General features: G+C 44.8%; 1 protein-coding gene across 1 annotated transcript in view; it reads right to left on the bottom strand.

The window, feature by feature from the left end:
* carmil3 (capping protein regulator and myosin 1 linker 3) overlaps window positions 1-20,285 on the bottom strand; it is a 130,098-nt gene that overhangs the window by 34,961 nt on the left and 74,852 nt on the right. Inside the window, exons 16-29 of the mRNA XM_056293867.1 lie at window positions 18,632-18,736; window positions 12,916-12,985; window positions 12,671-12,752; window positions 8,947-9,043; window positions 8,585-8,639; window positions 7,818-7,990; window positions 5,293-5,361; window positions 4,674-4,767; window positions 4,106-4,204; window positions 3,821-3,940; window positions 3,356-3,469; window positions 2,876-3,051; window positions 2,657-2,744; window positions 389-517 (exon numbers count right to left, since the gene is read on the bottom strand). Coding sequence (XP_056149842.1) covers window positions 389-517; window positions 2,657-2,744; window positions 2,876-3,051; window positions 3,356-3,469; window positions 3,821-3,940; window positions 4,106-4,204; window positions 4,674-4,767; window positions 5,293-5,361; window positions 7,818-7,990; window positions 8,585-8,639; window positions 8,947-9,043; window positions 12,671-12,752; window positions 12,916-12,985; window positions 18,632-18,736 — 1,471 coding nt within the window. The remainder of the gene's footprint in view (window positions 1-388; window positions 518-2,656; window positions 2,745-2,875; window positions 3,052-3,355; window positions 3,470-3,820; window positions 3,941-4,105; window positions 4,205-4,673; window positions 4,768-5,292; window positions 5,362-7,817; window positions 7,991-8,584; window positions 8,640-8,946; window positions 9,044-12,670; window positions 12,753-12,915; window positions 12,986-18,631; window positions 18,737-20,285) is intronic.

Raw genomic sequence — 20,285 nt, forward strand, 5'->3', positions numbered from 1 at the left:
TGGGCAGCCGCCATGCAGCACCCGGGGACCAACTCCGGTTCTTTTCCCATTGCCTCGGTCAGAGGCACAGACAGGAGTATTAACCCTAACATGCGTGTCTTTTTGATGGTGGGGGAAACCTGAGCACCTGGAGAAAACCCACCGCAGACGCGGGGAGAACATGCAAACTCCACACAGAGGCCGACCTGGGATGACCCCCAAGGTTGGACAACCCCGGGGTTCGAACCCAGGACCTGCTTGGAGGCGACAGCACTAACCACTGCGCCCACGATGCCGCCTAATGATGAAAGCTATGACGATGTTAACCGTGGAAGAATTGGGTTCTGCAACTGAAAACATACTAACATCAGCTTGTGGCTCATTTGCAGCTGGGCCATAATAGACTTACTATGCCCAGGTTGATGCCCAAGTCCTCGTCAGGGAACTCCAGAGACTCTGCGATCCTGGAGTGTCTGATGGTCGTCCGTCTCCCTGTTCCTACATCATCCAAGCGCTTCGCCTGAGACACCTGCCGCAGCTGGGGCAATTAACACATCAAACACAGGTGCGCGCGCGCGCACACACACACACACACACGTAAATAAACACAATTTCAGGCACACACACACACTCAGTCATATGCACAGGTTCACAAGCAAAATATATATAGACACTCACGCAAGGACACACAGAAAAACTTAATATATGTTAACACTCCAACAGTCTCCAAAGAGGGGTGTGTGTGTTCACATATCCAAGAAGCTTAAAAAACAAACAGTTCTTTTCCACTGTTTTGCAATGCCTACAAAGACTCTGAATAAAATCCATCTTCCTGATTATCAAAGCATATAGCCAGGTATAATAGAGGACAAACTGTCACTGCAGCAAAACAGAGAAAAGAGAAATGTGACGTAACGGCAGACACACTGAACTGAATGACAAATAAAGAATAGTGCAACACTGACACGGCCAAACAAATATTTCTGCGTCCCACCAAGTGCCTCGATGTTAAGTGATTTATTTTTGTGAAGCAGAAGGATTTGTGGCGTCCAGTCAGGCTGTTAACTTTTAATCAAGTTCCTTTCTTCTGCCCTCTCTGCCTCCGCTTCTTACACCCACCCACATGCCTCTGCAGAGGCGGATTCAGACCGTTTCTGGAACGGAGCTAATAGCGCAATATTTTCTTATGACTAAAAAAATTGAACGCTGCGGTTAGCTATTAAAATCTTTCAACCCCCTGTGCTGACAAAATTAAAGAAATGAATTGCCGTGCATCCTTTACAGTAAATGGTAGTCCACTCCTCAAATTGGCAGTTCCTAGGTTTTTTCTGGGGGGGACCATTCAAACCTTGCATGAAAAGGCAAATTTTTCTATGACTTTCAAATCTCTGAAGACTTGAATGTCAAAGAAAGCCTTTAAAAGAGATCCAACAAAATGTGATGGAATGCTAAAAGTAAATATGACTACAGCTTATAGAAACTTAAAATAATTTTTGCCACGTTGTTCTCAATACATGTGGGTAAGACTGAGTCCTAAGATTTGAATCACGTCTGGAAACAGCAAAACTACTTCTCCTCCATGACCTCTGATGCTAACACTAACCACGTTTCCATCCAACTACTTTTTTTTCCTGTTTTCCTTTTTGGACCCCCCCCCCCCAATTTTACCTGTCCAATTACCCCACACTCTTCTGAGCTGTCCCGGTCGCTGTTCCACCCTCTCTGCCGATCCGGGGAGGGCTGCAGACTACCACATGCCTCCTCTGATACACGTGGAGTCGCCAGCCGCTTCTTTTCACCTGACAGTGAGGAGTTTCGCCAGGGGGACGTAACGCGTGGGAAGATCACGCTATTCCCCCCAGTCCCCCCCCCCCCCCTTGAATAGGCGCCCCGACCGACCAGAGGAGGCGCTAGTGCGGCGACCGGGACACATATCCACATCCGGCTTCCCACCCGCAAACACGGCCAAATTGTGTCTGTAGGGACGTCCGACCAAGCTGGAGATAACACGGGGATTCGAACTGGCGATCCCCGTGTTGGTAGGCAACAGAATAGACCGCTACACTACCTGGACGCCCTTCCATCCAACTTTTGATGCAAATTTTGTTGTTTTGAATAAAATTAGCCCGATAGAAATGGTAAATATCAAATAAAATCCCTAGAAATTGCATAAAGGTTTATGTGCTCACTTGAGGCGGACAAACGTTTTATTCAATAAAAACAAAATGGAAACTCGTTTACCACGTAAACCCCCCCCCCCAAATGCGGTTAGAATTTAATCACATGATCAGCTGTTTCTTCATTTAACTAGTCCATCTTCCCTCATGGGTGTCCAAGTATGCACATATGGGGTTTATTTGCTCAAATACAACTGATGGAATCGTACCTTAATATGGATGTTTTTTTAGTTTTTTTTTTACCTTTAATTATCCGTTTGAAATTTATATGGAAGTTGGATGGAACCAGCTACTGTTACTGTTAACTTGAATGTTACTCTGCTTTACAAAAAACAAATACACCATTGTTCCTCTTCTATGAAAACGAGTGAGTGAATGACACTATAGTTCACAGGAAAATGAACATACTAAAACAAATTACATTTAAATCATCCAACTCATGACTCTTCTACCTCTGAATCTACCAAAAAGTCATGCAGTAAATGGGATATTACCAGTACCAGAGCTTTATGCGTGTTGTACAGCTCCTGTAAAATCTGATCCACTATGGAGTTGGTCAAATAAGAGACCACGGACAACTTCACCTCCCTGAAATGAGGGGAGACAGAGTGGGAGAGGAAGATAAACAGATGAAGATTTGAAAAATAACAGTTACTATTTCAACTCAAACGGTTTTGCTATGCTCGGACGTCCCAACCGGCCCCTTCCTTCCATCTTACTCAAGGATCTTGTTGATGTCCTCGGCGGCTCTTTCCATCAGGGTGTTGCGAATGGATGAGCGTGGGATGGAAATTTGCTCGGAGATGGATGAGAGAGGTGGATTGAGTCTCTCTGCAGCTGAGGAGGACATGGGGCACAGCTCGCAACACAGGGACACCATGGAGTCCACGATCACCTGAGGATGCACAAAAGCTTGAATGTCATTACAAAGTAATGATAAACCCAGTTCCCCTCAGTCTGCTGCAAAATGCTCATCTGAAAGTTTGCATGCATTTTTCCTTCCATAACTCATTCAGAGGGATTTCCTCTATTTGCTCATTTATTAGTGCAACTTTAATATCTCTGCAACTCTGCATTCATTCATCATCCATAAAAACATTAACTGACGTGATCGGATCTGATCACACCTCAAACCCATCTATCCATCCATCTTTCACAAGGTCCAGACTTGTGTTCATTCATTGTCTGTCCATCTTTACCTGCAGCTCTTTGTCAGCAGCTTTGGCCAGTTCTCCAGCCAGCGTGTCTAGCCTCTGTTTGACAGGACCATCTACTGACAGCACATGGGCCAGCTCACACAGAGAAGGGTACAGCTAACACACGCACACACATATATACATAGTGAAACAGAAAGACAGAAGGAGGAGTTAGAATACCAAATTAAAGAGGCAGTTGACAAGCTGGATATACAGAGACAAAGAGCAACACACATGAAGCTCTGCGAGTATAAAAGCATAAAACAAGTCTGTTGCTTCTACATTTACAGAGGATGAATCTGTTCACACAGGCCACAATCACGGTTAAATCATTGTAAAATATGAATTAAAAGCTCACGTCACTTGAAATGGTCACGCACACAAACACATAAATCATATGGACATACTCACATTCACATACTGATATACAGACACACACAAATACACAGACACCCGGAATACACTCACAGCTCTCGAGTTCCTGGCCTCTTTGAGGATTTGCCTGGCCGCCTGAACCTCCTCTCCTTCCTCAGAGCCTCTTAACACACACACCTGCTGCTGCACGCGCACACACAGGCGCTCCATCACCTGCGACCGCACGCACACGCACACACACACGTTTATTCAAGCAAACAGACACATTCACCAAGTGCCAGTTAATTCATAACAAACTAACATTTTGTTTTGTTTTTAGCTACAGAAACACACACACACACGTTTTGTTTTCAGCTGCATGTGCACACACACACCTACCTGTTCAGCAGTGCTGGTGACCAGGCCCTGATGCAGCCTGAGAGCCTGTTTCTGAGAGAAACGTTGAGTCTGATTGTTCCTCAGGAGGGCACGTTGGATCTGTTGCACGCACACACCCACACACGCACCAACGCACCCACGCACACAAACATTAGATGCTGAGAAGTTAAAAGGACTGTTTACAAGAGCACTATGAGCAAGAGACAGAAGACAAGTCCATTTGCATGGTAATAAGCAAAGCAGAGAGGAACTTTGATTCGCTGAAGGCAGGCAGGTGGGAGACAGACCCTGCGTTGTCTAATTATCTCTGAAAATGCAAACCCAAGCAGTCCTCAAAGATCTCTGAGCTCCAAAAACTACATAAAGGAAACTGAAATCAAGTACTCTCCCAAAGCACGCAGTATGAAATCCTTACGAACTGCATGTGGATGATGAATAACTAAAACCAATATTAAAAATCAATAAAAATCCTTGCAGTGCATCTTTTATGGTTTCAAGTTGCAAATTCAATGCGACTGATTACAAATTCGAGACACATTTGAACTTTTATTCCCAGGGTGTGTTTCACCTTGGTCATGGCTTGCTCCGTTTTCTCCGGGGCACTGCGGTACGCCTGTGTGACATCACTGAGGGGGAGGGGCATGTACTGCAGGGTGAAGTTACTGGTGGGGAGATAGAGAATAGAAGGTATGGAGAGGATGGAGTAAACAAAAAAAAGAGAGATGCATATAAATTACACCTGCAATGATGATTAGCGTTATCTTCCCTTAAAAACGAGAACAGGTAGAACCCCAGGCGGTGGTGAGGGTTTCTATTGCTGATACTCAAGACACACACACCACATGAATGTGCACACATGCAGACTCATAGGCTCACATATTCTATTTTTTGTGCTCTCTGTCAAACACACACAAACAGCAACGGAGTATGACATGCACACAAGTCAGAGGAGTGATGAAACGCAATGCAAGAGGAGTAAACATCGGACAGCTAGGCTCAGATTTAGTGATCTGACCTTCATTGCCAGTGATGGAGTTACATTTGTTTGAAGAGGTGAGTGTGTAGCTTAACCCGTGTTTGTGTGTGTGTGTTGCACAGTTCAAACAAAGTGACACTTTTTTTTAGCATCCCCCCCGTTTGTAGAATTGTTTTGTGTGCCTGTGAGCGTGTGCATGAATACATCTTACTGTTCCAAAGCTCGTGCAACATCTTGGAAGCCTGTCGCGGTGGTGTTGTTGCGATCCCACGTCACACTCCTTTGAAGAACCACACATTTTTAAAAAAATAGCATAGGAAGAGGGAGAATAAGTTTAACAAAAGGAGAGAGAGAGAGACAAGAGACAGATAAATAGGTTAGTCCCTTTTAAAGCCACTAGAACTGAACACCCCAAAAGATGCTACTGTGACACATACACGCGTGCATGCATGCGCGCGCGCACACACACACACACACACACACACACACAATTACAGCACTTATCTGTCAATTCAGCTGTACAAATACATCACACCAGGGTTGAATCTGTTAAGTGCTTTAAGCTGCACACACGGAATTAGCCCACACAACATTAGCAATGCGTGAACCGGCACTACACAGCTAATGAGCGTCTGTATTTCACCAGGCCGTTCTCCACCTACACTCGATCTGCTACGGAGGACTGATTTAGTTTGAATTTACCACCGATTTTCTTTTCCTTTCTCTCTTTTTCTCTTCCATCCCGTTTTTTTTTTTTTTTGCTACCCCCAAAATCAAATAGTTAACAAATTGATAAATCTCTCTCTCGCTCTAATCCTCAACTGCCGGTCTTCTTTTTAGCAGTCATTCCTCCTCTGCCTCCCCGTGTTTGTATTTACACCCAAGGCTCTGCCAGCTGTCTTCATGTCTCTCCATCTCTTCCTTCCTGACACAGTAAATTTACCTTCAGGCCACCGGCCCCCTTTCCCTTCATCCATCCATTGCGATCTATCCAACCCCATAACTAAACACACACCCGTTTCCGTTCTAGCTCATATTCTACATGACGCAACTGGGAATTTTCCATCTTTGGAGGGAAACATTGATCTTCAGCCTCTGAAAAATGCCAATATGTCCTCTTCCCTTAAGCCACCGCTAACATCTTGATTTTTCTCTCGTTATTCCCACCCCCTCTGTATTTTTTTTTCTTCACAGGGATTCCCTGTTGATACCAGCTTTTTCTTGGTTCATTCAGGGTTCCCACACATTTTTACTGATGAATTTTCAAAAGTTTTCCACAATATTTTACCCATATTTCCATGACTTTAGGTAGTTTAAAACAGGTAGGCCTATATAGCGATCAAAGTGTGTAATAATGAGGCTCTTAGTTACATAGTGCTATGATGCCCTAACACAGGCAGTGCAGCAAAAATGTAGCATGGAGCACCGCTGGAGAGCTTTGTTCAAGCTTTGCTCGAGCATCATTGCATAACCAGCCTGCCTGGACGACTTCACTGTCACTAATGGGTGTACAAAACCAAAAACGATCCAGCGTCTTGTACGGAGGAGCCTCTTTTGTGAAACCGGCGTTTGTACCAAGAAGCAACATTAAGAAGGCTTTAAAAGTCGCATGGAGCCAGAGTTCTTGTCAGAGGGAAATGTTTGAGCATCGATTTTTTTTTTAAAAGAACGTGCTTTTAACGTTACACCAATCATGCAAATTAGTAATAAATGGTATCTTGGCGTTTGCACGTCAAAATACATGAGGATATTAAGGGCAAAAAAAAAAAAAAACCCCACAGAGTGTATTTTTGGAGCAGTGGGCATTTGTGTTAGGGAAAACAGGCTGTCGAACTAATGGGTTTTCGGTCCAATTGGATATTTTTCAGACTATTTGGGTTTCAGAATAATGGACCGTCGTAACAATGGGCAGCAGCTCCCCAGCAGATCATTGGATGCAGATGATTGGATGCAGCAGCGGGTTGGTTGAGCATCGGTTGGAAGTTGTCTTGCCACCAATGCTTGCCGTGCTGGTAGAGGCGGTAACATTATCTGGCCTGGACCGACCTGAAATATGTGCTGACGCTAGCAGTCTGTTTAGCGGACTTTTGCTTGTCTGCATACTCCCCCCTTTAGCATGGCTGACCAGAGCCGCTTCCCCCATGTTGCCAACATTAAACGTTTTGGTGCAGAGCCTACATCCGGTCCTGCTACAGTCTGCCTCTCTCTTGAGCCATGTATTATATTTGTCATTTGAAAGCCATACGTTATTAAACACGCACTTCCCCGGCCATTTTTATGGATTAGCAAAGTGCTAGTGCTTGCTAACTATACTCACTTGCTAAGACAGTCCTGCTGCCAAGCACACGCCAGTGTACCACGTGACAGTAGTTTAAGTCTGTATGGTCACGCTGCGCAGCACTAGATTTTAAATGGGTAACACAAGGAGCGTATTCCATGTAACTTTAGACATGTTTTGGGATTTTTATGAACATTTAAAACCATAGCCAAAAACAGGCTATTCAAAACTTTGTTCATTCCAAACCATTTCCAGGCCTGGAATTTTTTTTTCTAATGTCATACATGTTCCGGGAATTTCATGTCCATGGGAACCTTGTAGGGTAAATAATTTTTATATGGATACAGAGCTGCATTTCATCCCTCATGATTTTCCCATCAATACCACCAAAGTAGTCATCCTAAACAGCATTATGCTTCAGCAGGTGCACTTAAACACACACATGCATGGACACGGACCGAAGCGTGGTGTTTATCTGCAGGGCTTTGCTCAGCATCTTGGCCCCTGCGTCCTCCAGGCCGTTGCCACTCAGGTCCACTTTCCGCAGGCAGGCGTTGGAGCCCAGGGCATTGACCAGCACCGTGCCCCGCTGGCGCAACCGCGAGTCAGCCAAGGACAGTGACTGCAGCGCCTGACGGTTGCAAGGTAGAAAAGGGAGAAAGGGTGGAGGGAAGCGTGTCATTAGCATAAAGCATAGATCAAAGTGTGTGTGTGTGTGTGTGTGTGTGTGTGTGTGTGTGTGTGTGTGTGCATGTGTGTAATAAGCACATTAATGCCCGTCTGTGTGCCTCCGTGAGTGTTCGTAAACTGGCACACATGCATCAGCCTGTACTGATTATCCGTGTGCATGGTCGTGAGCTATCACCACCAACTGCACTAAATAATTGAGCAAGCTAGTCGTCATGCTGGGTTTGCAGTGCAGATCAGAGAAAGAGAGAGAGCGAGAGCAAGAGAGAGAGAGAGAGAGTTAGATCCCCGGGAGCCTTGAGAATAAAGTGAGCAGAGGACAGGACGCTCATGCACGTGTTTGTTCTGTGTACGTGTTTATGTCAATGTGTGTGACTGAGTGTGTATGGCCATGATATCTTGAAGGGTTAAGTGTGTGTCTACGTGGGTGCAAATCAGCATGAAAGGCATGTGTAGGCACACTTCTGTGAATTACATGGATTTATACGGTGTGTGTGTGTGTGTATATACACTATACGTGTTACATAACACAACTCACACATTCTTCCTCTTGCACCAGCTGAACTAGTTTCTGTAGAGTTTCATCCAGCACCCTGTGAGGACAGAGGAAAGTAATGGTGTTGTACCATTCATCCTTTGCGACCGTTGCAGGCATGGTAATCTCAGTGCATAACCATCATCTTCTTCGTTTTATTTATGACCTTCAATATCATCTTCCTCCTCCTCATCATCATACGTATTCAATTAGAACAGCGGCATCAACACAGTGACATTTGCATTCAAAACCACAATCCCCCCTCCTCCATCCTCCTAATTGTAATGGCCATCATTCATCACTGCCGCCATCGTTCACAACCACCAGCGTTGGTGCCGCATGCCGGGGCCCAACATGGTCCCTACCTGCCCTTGATGTTGAAGTTCTTCCCCAGCATCAGATGTTTGAGGGAAGGATGTCTGGAGAAGGCTGGGATGACAGCCAGCAAGTCGATATCCAAACCTGCAAACACAGCACAAAACACCACACCTGGATAAGTAGTGCAGAACAGTTGATTCCATATGAAAGAGCTCCCTGGTGTAAAACTCACTCCCTTGTTAAGTTGTTTTGGTGTCAGTTTTGCCATTTGAACTTATTTAATCTTCTTCCTCTGTGTTTTTGCAATTTTCTGTGTGACGGTACATGATAGCGACGTAATTTCAGCCAAAGCTGTGTATAATGGAGGTCAGATAGGATACAAGAAACATGACCAAAATGCAAGACCCAAACGCGTAGAAGGGTTAGAGAGAAAGGCTTATAAGGCTTCTTAAGAAGTGTTTGCAAGTGACGGCGAGTGGATAAGAGGGGGAAATACACAAAGCCTTTGACTAAGGTGTGATAGCTAGTGTTGGACACACCAAGGTCGAAGGAAGTTGATGCAGATTGATGGCAATAGGAGGTCAACAGCAAGTCAACCCAGAGTCTACAAGAACACTCAACTTGCTGCAGCTTGACACAAATGGGTTGTGACAGCTGACAATCAGAGTTTTACCCGTTTCAGAGAAGAAATCAAGAAAGGGTGAGCGGAGGAAAGGAAAATGCCGACACTGGGCCCCTATATGGAGATGGAGCATTCTTTGACTGCCATGCAATATCAGATCATCACTGCCATCCCTTCACAACTGCTGCTTTTTTTAAGCGGGATGAAGCTACATACATGCCACAGGGCTACGACAGTCCAAGATGGTTTCCACAAATATGCAAATGACTTCAGCTTAACGCAGCGACTTACCGAGTCACCAGCTCCAACTGTGACTGAACATCTGTGGGGTAAGATTGCCTGATTCAGACTGAATGGCTGTTTCATTAACATGCGTGAAACTGCCCCCTGGGTCGCTGTTTTCGGTGTACCTTCTTGTGGAGATGGTGGGGTTGATTTTCAAAAACTAATCACTAAGTGATGTCTGCGGGCGATCTGACGTCATTTTCGGATGACATGATTGATGAGTTTGAGCAAGTTTACCAAGATTGTCAGTCAGTGTTAAGCATGGTGTTTATGTCAAAGACAATTTGTTGGTGAAGGGGGTAAGCTAGCCCTTTAAATTACAGACCATTCATTACACATAAATAACCAAGTAATATACATGTAAAATAGATGGAACTGAACTATGATGACTGTTTATTACTCAGATATACAAGTAAAATTGGGGCTTTTCTATATCTCTAGTTTGCTTCAGTCAGTCCTGGGTATGACGTTAAACTGCAACTGTCGGGTCGTCGGCGACTAAACCGGCACCTCCACTTCAACCCTTGGGTTGTTGTGAGGAGGGTGTGTGGACACCTAGTAGGACTAAAAACAAAACCTGTAAAAGGGCGGATGGGTTCCTCTGTGAACCAACGGCCATCCACACCTGGAGAGGAGATAGGGACCACCAGGTACTCCCCCTACCGAAACACAATGATGATTCAACCTCTTGTTGAGGCATAAGCTGTGCCCATATGACCTCCATAGGTTACGGAACTGTTGATGATGAGTTTGCTTCCCTGTCATAATGTGATGTTAAATATAATCTACATCAGACATTGTGTGGGATATGTCTTTACGCATGCTCAATAATGCAGGTAAGGAAATTACAGAAAGTTGAATCAGTCCAACTGACTGATTCGACTGAAGTATTATGAATCCTTTGTGCTACAGCGATCATGGACTGGTAGAGCACTACCTACTTTGAACATCAAACATGGAAAAAAATTAGAATCCACCTCTAGCCACATATATTATATCGCACACTGCTTCCCTGTGTTCCCCCACACAGCCTATCAGAAAGCAGTACATTCTGTTATCTAAAAATGTATTGGCTAATTGTGTTATGTGCCGCGAATCGAGTTTTCACACACCGCTTCACTCATTAGTTATCTAGTTAGTTTTTACTGAATTGAAACACCGGGCAATGCTGATCAAAGTTGGAAAGGGGAGCACTGTCAGGGATTTTTCGGCTACAGTGGATATTTTGGGGATCGCCAGGGACAGGGATCCAGCGCAACGACAGACGGAGACAGTTCTTCGGCGACATTTAAAGAGCGGTGGTGAGTTTGACACTTGTTTTTAAATTCTATACGATAGGACCAATCAAAGAAGGTTGAATCAGTTCATCTGGATACAACATTTATTAACAGATACCTTTCATTACTCAACTGACAGTGATGAAATGTATCTGTCAATAAACATTGTATCCACATAAACTGATTCAACCACCTTTGATTTTCTTACCTGGATTATTGAGCATGCAACGAGACATATACGATAGGATGTATTCTTTAGTCTCTTAATAATGTGTTAGCTGTAATATCCTAACGATCGTTAAAGTGGCTCCGGAAGTCAAGTCAGTTCTAAATCAGGGAGTGAGGGAATGTGTGAGTGTGTGTGTGGATCGCCACCTTGCCATGGTGGAGAGGCTTGTGTGTACTAATGATCTTAAGAGCTATGCCGTCCGGAGCTTGGCTTCTGGTAGAGTCACCCAAGGCGGGTAGGTCAAGGGAGGTTCCAGATGAAATGCAACCCAACAAAGACCTCAACAGTGGAACTGCCGTAAGATGTCTCCAGGTCACAACGACAGTGAAGGCGAATGAAGGCTGCAGCAAAGGATGGTCCTCCATCATCTTGGTTCTGCATGCCATTGGACTCTGGCCACCCCCTGCCAAGGATAGCGTGGTGGCTGCAGGCACATCAGCCACTCCACGTAAAAAGCTATCATGCGCAGGCGTCCTCCCATTATACTCCCATGTTTCATTGAGTTTTGTGCAGATGAGGATTTTATACTTAGCTGTTGTATTAACTTTTCATTGTCTACCCGGCTTTGTTTTGATTTTATGCTGTCTGATATAGTGCTGCTTGTTTTCGAACTGTGTTCTGTAAGGTGTCCTTGAGTGCTCTGAAAGGCACCCACAAATAAAATACTGCTGCTGCTGCTACTACTACTTTCGGCTGCTCCTGTTAGGGGTCACCACAGCGAATCACCAGTTTCCATTTCTTCCTGTCTTCTGCGTCTTCCTCTGTCACACCAGCCACCTGCACGTCTCTCTCACCACATCCATAAACCTCCTCTTTGGCCTTCCTCTTTTCCTCTTCTCTGGCAGCTCCATATTCAGCATAACCCACAAATAAGATGTATTATTATCATTATGCTGCTCCAGGATCAGCCTCTACGACCATCTGAGGACCCAGAGGGAGGACGGTCATACTCGACCCCGAGCAACTGCCAGTGATGATGATGGTGTGTGTGTGTGGGGGGGGGGGGGGGCAATTCGAAATGCATTCCGCGGTCCCTAACGGGGATAATTAGTAATTAGCTGTTAAACTGGAATATAAAATGAATACTGAATGTAGTGTTATCCTTTCTATGGTTGCATTACTCAAGGGGTCTGTCCTATCAATTAAATTGGAAAAACACTGAACCAAAAGTGACATTAGTGGCCGTGAGTTGAAGACTAAATATTTATACTTGTATCAGTGAATTGATATTGCTTTGTGTGAAATGTTAAATCAATTTTTTTTGTGGGTGGTAAGCTGAATTTCTGTGTGTGTGTGTGTGTGTGTGTGTGTGTGTGTGTGTGTGTGTGTGTGTGTGTGTGTGTGTGTGTGTGTGCCACCATTATCAGAGATGTCCAGGGTTCCTACACAGGACACCCGAGGAAACAGCTCCTGAATCACCCCGGCACCCGCTGACCTCAGCTACGGACAGAGATGGAAAAAATAGAATAAAATAATGGAGACAAATTGGGGGGGAGCAAAAGAGACACAGTAAAGAAAAAGAGAAATTGACAGCATGAGGTGTTTAAGAACATAATACAAGCAATGGCACTATCAGACACAGCTATGGATGGAGGGAGGTTACCTCACAGCCGCTGATGTCCAGATGTAGATCAGTGATATGGGGGTTGTTGGACAGACCCAGGAACAGAGCTCTGCAGCACAACACAGAGAGGTTGGAGGAGGAACAGGAGAGAAGAAGGGAAAAAGAAGGGGTTAGAAAGACAGAAAATAACATGGAAACAGAGGAGGGGTAATGAAAGCGTAATGAGCACAGTAAAAGCAGAGAGATGAGAGAGAAAGTTGAGGATTAAAGAAAAAAAGAGACAGCAGCAGAATTTTAGACGAGAGGATAAAAAGGGGGATGAACAGAGAGCAGTTGATGGACATCAGCGAGGAGAAAGGGGTAAGAAATAAAAGACGAGAAACAAAAAGAAAGGAGAAATTAGTCCCCCATGAATCCAATTACACCCCCCCCCCCCCAGAGACAAGTCCTCTTCACACCACACTGTTTCACGGTCATCTTTTGAGAAAAGTAGCTTAAAGCACACTACATCTCCACCGAATTTCACATCACAGCCTAGCTTCGATATTTATTCAAGTGGGGTGGATGCATTTTGGACACACACACACACACACACACACACACACACACACACACACACACACACACACACACACACACACACACACACACACACACACACACACACACACGTCAGAAAAATTGCTGTTGACAGAAAAGGCGATTTCAGAGATTATGTATACTCTGAAGGAGGAAATTACCAATTTAGGCACCGTAAAAGAAATGAAGACGTGCTACGTCTGGAGCCCAGTCGGTCCATTTCGGCTGAGAGCTGTCATGCACTATGCAATCAGATTGTCTTCCTTTGTTTAGATGGCTATGGATGGCAAGCTTTGTTTGTGCGAGACTAACAGCTAGCTGCTCGCCTGTCAGAGAGACTGTTCTCAATAGACCGATAGTTTCTTTATTGTTCTACTGGAGGCGATTTGCTGCCAAAGCAAAACACAAATCCACCTCCAAAGATCCAAATACAAGTTCACCCTCATCCACACTTACATACAGTGCATCCGGAAAGTATTCACACCCCTTCACTTTCCCCACATTTTGTTATGTTACAGCCTTATTCCAAAATAGATTAAATTCCTTTTTTTCTCATCAATCTACACACAATACCCCATAATGACAAGGCGAAAAAGGTTTTGTAGAAATGTTTGTAAATTTATTAAAAATAAAAAACTGAAATATTGCATGTACATATGTATTCACACCCTTCACTCAGTACTTGGTTGAGGCACCCTTGGCAACGATTACAGCCTCAAGTCTTCTTGGGTATGAAGCTACAAGCTTGGCACACCTATATTTGGGGTATTTCTCCCATTCTTCTCTGCAGATCCTCTCGAGCTCTGTAAAGTTAGATGGGGAGTGTCGCTGCACAGCTATTTTGAGGTCTTTCCATAGATGTTCATTGGGGTTCAAGTCTGGGTTCTGGCTGGGCCACTCAAGGACATTCACAGACTTGTCCCGAAGCCACTCCTTCGTTGTCTTGGCTGTGTGCTTAGGGTCGTTGTCGTGTTGAAAGGTAAACCTTCGCCCCAGTCTGAGGTCCTGAGCGCTCTGGAGCAGGTTTTCATCAAGGATCTCTCTGTACTTTGCTCCATTCATCTTTCCCTCGATCCTGACTAGTCTCCCAGTTCCTGCCACTGAAAAACATCCCCACAGCATGATGCTGCCACCACCATGCTTCACTGTAGGGATGGTATTAGCAAGGTGATGAGAGGTGCCTGGTTTCCTCCAGACGTGACATTTGGCATTCAGGCCAAAGAGTTCAATCTCGGTTTCATCAGACCAGATAATCTTGTTTCTCATGGTCTGAAAGTCCTTTAGGTGCTTTCTGGCAAACTCCAAGCGGGCTGTCATGTGCCTTTTACTGAGCAGAGGCTTCCGTCTGGCCACTCTACCATAAAGGCCTGATTGGTGGAGTGCTGTAGAGATGGTTGTCCTTCTGGAAGGTTCTCCCATCTCCACAGAGGAATGCTGGAGCTCTGTCAGAGTGACCATCGGGTTCTTGGTCACCTCCCTGACCAAGGCCCTTCTCCCCCGATTGCTCAGTTTGGCTGGGCGGCCAGCTCTAGGAAGAGTCCTGGTAGATCCAAACTTCTTCCATTTACGAATGATGGCGGCCACTGTGCTCTTCGGGACCTTCAAAGCTGTAGAAATGTTTTTGTACCCTTCCCCAGATCTGTGCCTCGATACAATCCCGTCTCGGAGGTCCACAGACAATTCCTTTGACTTCATGGCTTGGTTTCTGCTCTGACATGCACTGTCAACAGTGGGACCTTATATAGACAGGTGTGTGCCTATCCAAATCATGTCCAATCAATCTAATTTACTAGAGGTGGACTCCAATCAAGATGTAGAAACATCTCAAGGATGATCAGTGGAAAAACAATGAACCTGAGCTCAATTTTGAGTGTCATAGCAAAGGATGTTAAACGCAGTAGAATACAGCGGTACATGCAATATTTCAGTTTTTTGTTTTTAATATATTTGCAAAATTCTCTACCAAACCTTTTTTACTTTGTCATTATGGTGTATTTTGTGTAGAGTGATGAGAAAAAAAATGAATTTAATCCATTTGGGAATAAGGCTGTAACTTAGCAAAATGTGGGGAAAGTGAAGGGGTGTGAATACTTTCCGGATGCACTGTATATACCTCGGTAGAGTCAGACACAGTTGCACAGATACCACCACATACTACATACAAACATGCATGATATTAAACATTATACGACTCTACTAGAGAACACCATGCAGGTGTCCTGAGCAAAAATCTGATCGATAACTAGAAAATGAATGCATCACCCTCTGACAATGATGCTTTTCATATTTCATGTTGGATAAAGGGTTAATTTTCAAGTTCCTTTTAACTACATAGACTGATGTCACTTCAACACCAGAAACCACTTCACCATAGCTGAGAAATGGCCAGGTAGCAGTAAGCCTCAATAACATGTGGCTTCTCCTCCACAACACTCCTCTTTTAAGCTCAGGTGCTTTTAAACCCTATGATAATCATAACAACATCACGAGTGTGTTCATTTTTAACACAAGTGGCCAGCTGAAGCATCGGTGTGGTGCAGTGCTACAGCTGAACTAAAACGAGTTAAACTGCACCAAAGTGAAGACCTGAACAACCTTTTTTTTCTCCCCCCCCCCCCTTTTCTCCCCAGTTGTATCCCTCCCAATTACCCCACTCTTCCGAGCCATCCCGGTCATTGGTTCACCCCCTCTGCTGATCCGGGGAAGGCTGCAGACTACCACATGCCTCCTCCGATACATGTGAAGCCACCAGCCGCTTCTTTTCACCGGACAGTGAGGAGTTTCACCAGGGGGATGTAGCGCGTGGGAGGATCACGCTATTCCCCTCCAGTTCCCCCTCTCCCTGAACAGGCACCCCGACTGACCAGAGGAGGGGCTAGTGCAGCGACCAGGACACATACCCACATCTGGCTTCCCACCCACAGACACAGCCAATTGTGTCTGTAGGGACGCCTGACCAAGCCGGAGGTAACACGGGGATTCGAACCGGTGATCCCATGTTGGTAGGCAACGGAATAGACAGCCACGCTACCCGGATGCCCCCCTGAACAACCTTTTCAAACTCACTGTTGGAGCTCGACAGTCTTGTAAAATAATTAGTAGTTAAATCCATCAGTAACTTCCCCAGACTAAATGAGACAAATCAACCCAAAGAGTGGGAATGACCTGGGACCATGTAAATTGACGATTCTGTCATTTAATGTCATTTCCCTTCTTTAAAATGAAGAGGTTTCACACCAGTAGTTTAATAGACACATTATAGTGTCAGTGATGTTAAGCACAACTATATTTTACAAAATTGTGTGTCTTTAATCATTAAAGAGTTGTACATTTTGAAAGCTTTTCAGTGCATTTGCCATATGTTGCCTCATGTACACACACACACACACACACACACACACACACACACACACACACACACTCCTTAACAGTGGTCACATGACTTTGTTGTGAACAGAAGGATACAGGATCACTGTCGTAAGTTTGTAATTGGATGTAGGTCTACTACTGATGGCAAAACAGATGCCAAACTGAGCAAAGATGAGCTTGTCTGGATTATGTTTTAAGCTGACCGATAACCCAGACAAGCAGCCAGAAACACTTAAACACTTTTTGTTTGAGCATGTTAAAGGTGGCAGAGAACGTCTGACTTGCATCTGTCCATGACATTTCTGTGAAATCCTACCTCAAATAAAACCACATGGGTATTATCAAGTGATAGAATATGAGGGACAGGCTAAGAAAAAAAATACTGGTGGGGGTGCGAAAGAAATATATTTTTGCCAATTTTCTTACCAATGAAGATTGCAATTTCATTGAAAAAAAAAGAGCAAAATCTTTAATGTCTTACAACAGGATATATTTTAAGATGCACTCAAAAACATTTTTGGAGGAGCTGCAGCCCCCACTGAAATGAAGGCTGTGTCTGAAATTACCCATACTACTTTTTTTTTCTGGACCCCCCCCCCCTTTTTTTTCTCTCTCCTCAATTGTACCCAGCCAATTACCCCACTCTCTGAGCCGTGCTGGTCGCTGCTCCAGCCCCTCTGCCGATCCGGGGGAGGGCTGTAGACTACCACATGTCTCCTCCGATACATGTGGAGTTCCCAGCCACTTCTTTTCACCTGACAGTGAGGAGTTTCGCCAGGGGGACGTAGCGCATGGGAGGATCACGCTATTCCTCCCTAGTCCCCCCCCCCCACCCCCCCGAACAGGTGCCCTGACCAGCCAGAGGAGGCGCTAGTGCAGCGACCAGGACACATACCCACATCCGGCTTCCCACCTGCAGGCATGGCCAATTGTGTCTGTAGGGACGCCCGACCAAGCCGGAGTTAACACAAGGATTTGAACCTATGATTGCCGTGTTGGTAGGCCTACCAACGTCACCCGGACGCCCCTTACCCGTACTACTTGCATAGTCCATATTAGCGCCCATTTTTACGAGATCAGATTAAAATGTTCTAAGTATGAAAAAAATCTCCCACTAAAGATGCCAGGATATGATATTGTAGCCCAAAAAAAATCTAATACGAATCCACTAAACACCATTCCAAAAAATGGTGACTTTACACGGTTACCATGGAGATTAAGGTTGCATGAGCCATATCCACTCGCCATCACTTCTGCTGGCTGATTGACAATAGTAATAATACAATCACGCTGCATACTAGACCTATTTTGATGAATAGTATGTACTACACAGTATGCAGTACTGTTGTTACACAGTATATACTATTGGTATGTAGTAATAATAATAATAATAATAATAATAATAATAATAAGTTAAAATTATATAGCACTTTTCTAATACTCAAAGTCGCTTTACAATAAACAGGGTGAAACAAGACGACAGATAAACATAACACAGACATAGAGGGGTGGAAGGGGACTACGAGAGGGAGAAGCAGCAGCCACACACAACGCCAGCAGTACTCTCTGACTTGGACAGATACAAAAGGGAAAAGTACTAGTACATAGTATTCAAACACTGCCCTTATGTCAGTTTGTGAAGTCCAGTGTAAAAACAGGTTTTCATTCAAACGCACATTACACCGGGCTGATCATACAGGCCTAACTAAGTTCACCATGTTGCCAACTAGTAGAAATAGGCTGGTTTGGTGTTTGGCGGGAAATGAAAACCTGCAGACACCTTGATGATGACGTGACGTATGCTCACCTCAGAGAGTCCGGGGGCACCTTCATGGAGGCGAGGCTGACGTGGGTGAGACTGAATGCTGAGCTGAAGAACTGGCGGAAGGTCGGCAGAGAATCCCTCGCTTTCCTGAACGAAAGAAAGACGGAAGAAAGACTGAAAAAGGTGGGAGATTGGACACACAGTGGAGTGGGATTCATTGCTGAACACAAAGGGGAGGCAGGGGGTGTTAGTATCCTGGAGTCAGTAAGACAAAGAAAAAAACAACATTACAGATTGAGCAAGGAAGTGAGAGAACAAGAACAAGATGACGGAATAAATGAGTGAGCCTGAGCGAGACGAGATAAGGAAGCTGTGAGGCTGACTGGGAGAGACAAAGTGTGCGACTGAAAAACAATAGGAACAGGCATGGTGTGTGTGTGTGTGTGAGAGAGAGAGAGAGAGAGAGAGAGAGAGAGAGAGAGAGAGAAGAGAGAGAGAGAGAGAGAGAGAGAGAGAGAGAGAGAGAGAGATTTGTTTTGTAAGCGGTAAGCGTTAGGGGTGGGAGAGAAAAAAATTGATTCACTGAAGCATTGTGATTCTTTTTTTTTTAATGATTTTTTGAAATAAATTTTTTGATTCCGAATCAGTAAAAGACAATTTTCAAGTTCAACCTCCTATGTGAAGAATGTTAATCTAGCAGGGATGGGCAACATGATCCAGAAAGGGCCGATGTGGGTCCAGGTCTTTGTTCCAACCAAGCAGTTACACATCTGATTCTATTTGTCAACCAACAGTCTTTGCTAAGGACCTTGATTTGTAGACTCAGGTGTGTATTTGCTTGGTTGGAACAAAGACCTGGACACACGCCGGCCCTTTCTGGATCATGCTGCCCATCTGTGAAGTCTAAAGGCCCACATTTGCGCTGTGTGCAATTTTCAGGGGCTCTACTGATTTTGGTCTAAGAATTTATTGTATTTATTATTTTCTTAGGGCACTAGCTTGATGAGCAGGGCCAGCTGAATGGAGCACTTCGCTTCAAAACGTATATTATTTACCACTTTATTTTCAGGAGAGCGATGTTGCAGCTGAAATAAAATCCAGAAAGCCTGACTGACATGTGATGTGCATTGTTCATGATATACAGTTTCGAGAAGTTTATAATTCAACATTTTCCCATAGTCTAGTGTTAAAAAAGCAAACACTCTACAACCACAATGGGCCATGTCCGTGGGTGGGAAGCCGGATGTGGGTATGTGTCTTGGTCGCTGCACTAGTGCCTCCTCTGGTTGGTCGGGGCGCCTATTCAGGGGGGAGGGGGAACTGGGGGGAATAGCGTGATCCTCCCACGCGCTACGTCCCCCTGGTGAAACTCCTCACTGTCGGGTGAAAAGAAGCGGCTGGTGACTCCACATGTATCGGTGGAGGCATGTGGTAGTCTGCAGCCCTCCACTGATTGGCAGGGGGGGGGGGAGCAGCAACCAGAACGGCTCAGAGTGGGGTAATTGGCTGAGTACAATGGGGGGGGGGTCTAAAATAAAAAACAAAAACAAACAAACAAATCACAAGAAATCGTAATATCCATTAGCAATAATTGTAGAATCACAATACTCAAGAATCGCAATGCATATCGAATCATGTATCATGACAGTATCGAATCAGGAGAAAAGTACATCGTCCCAGCCCCCGTAAGCATGCT

The sequence above is a fragment of the Lampris incognitus genome, chromosome 14 (assembly GCF_029633865.1).
Source record: "Lampris incognitus isolate fLamInc1 chromosome 14, fLamInc1.hap2, whole genome shotgun sequence".
Lineage (NCBI taxonomy): Eukaryota > Metazoa > Chordata > Actinopteri > Lampriformes > Lampridae > Lampris > Lampris incognitus.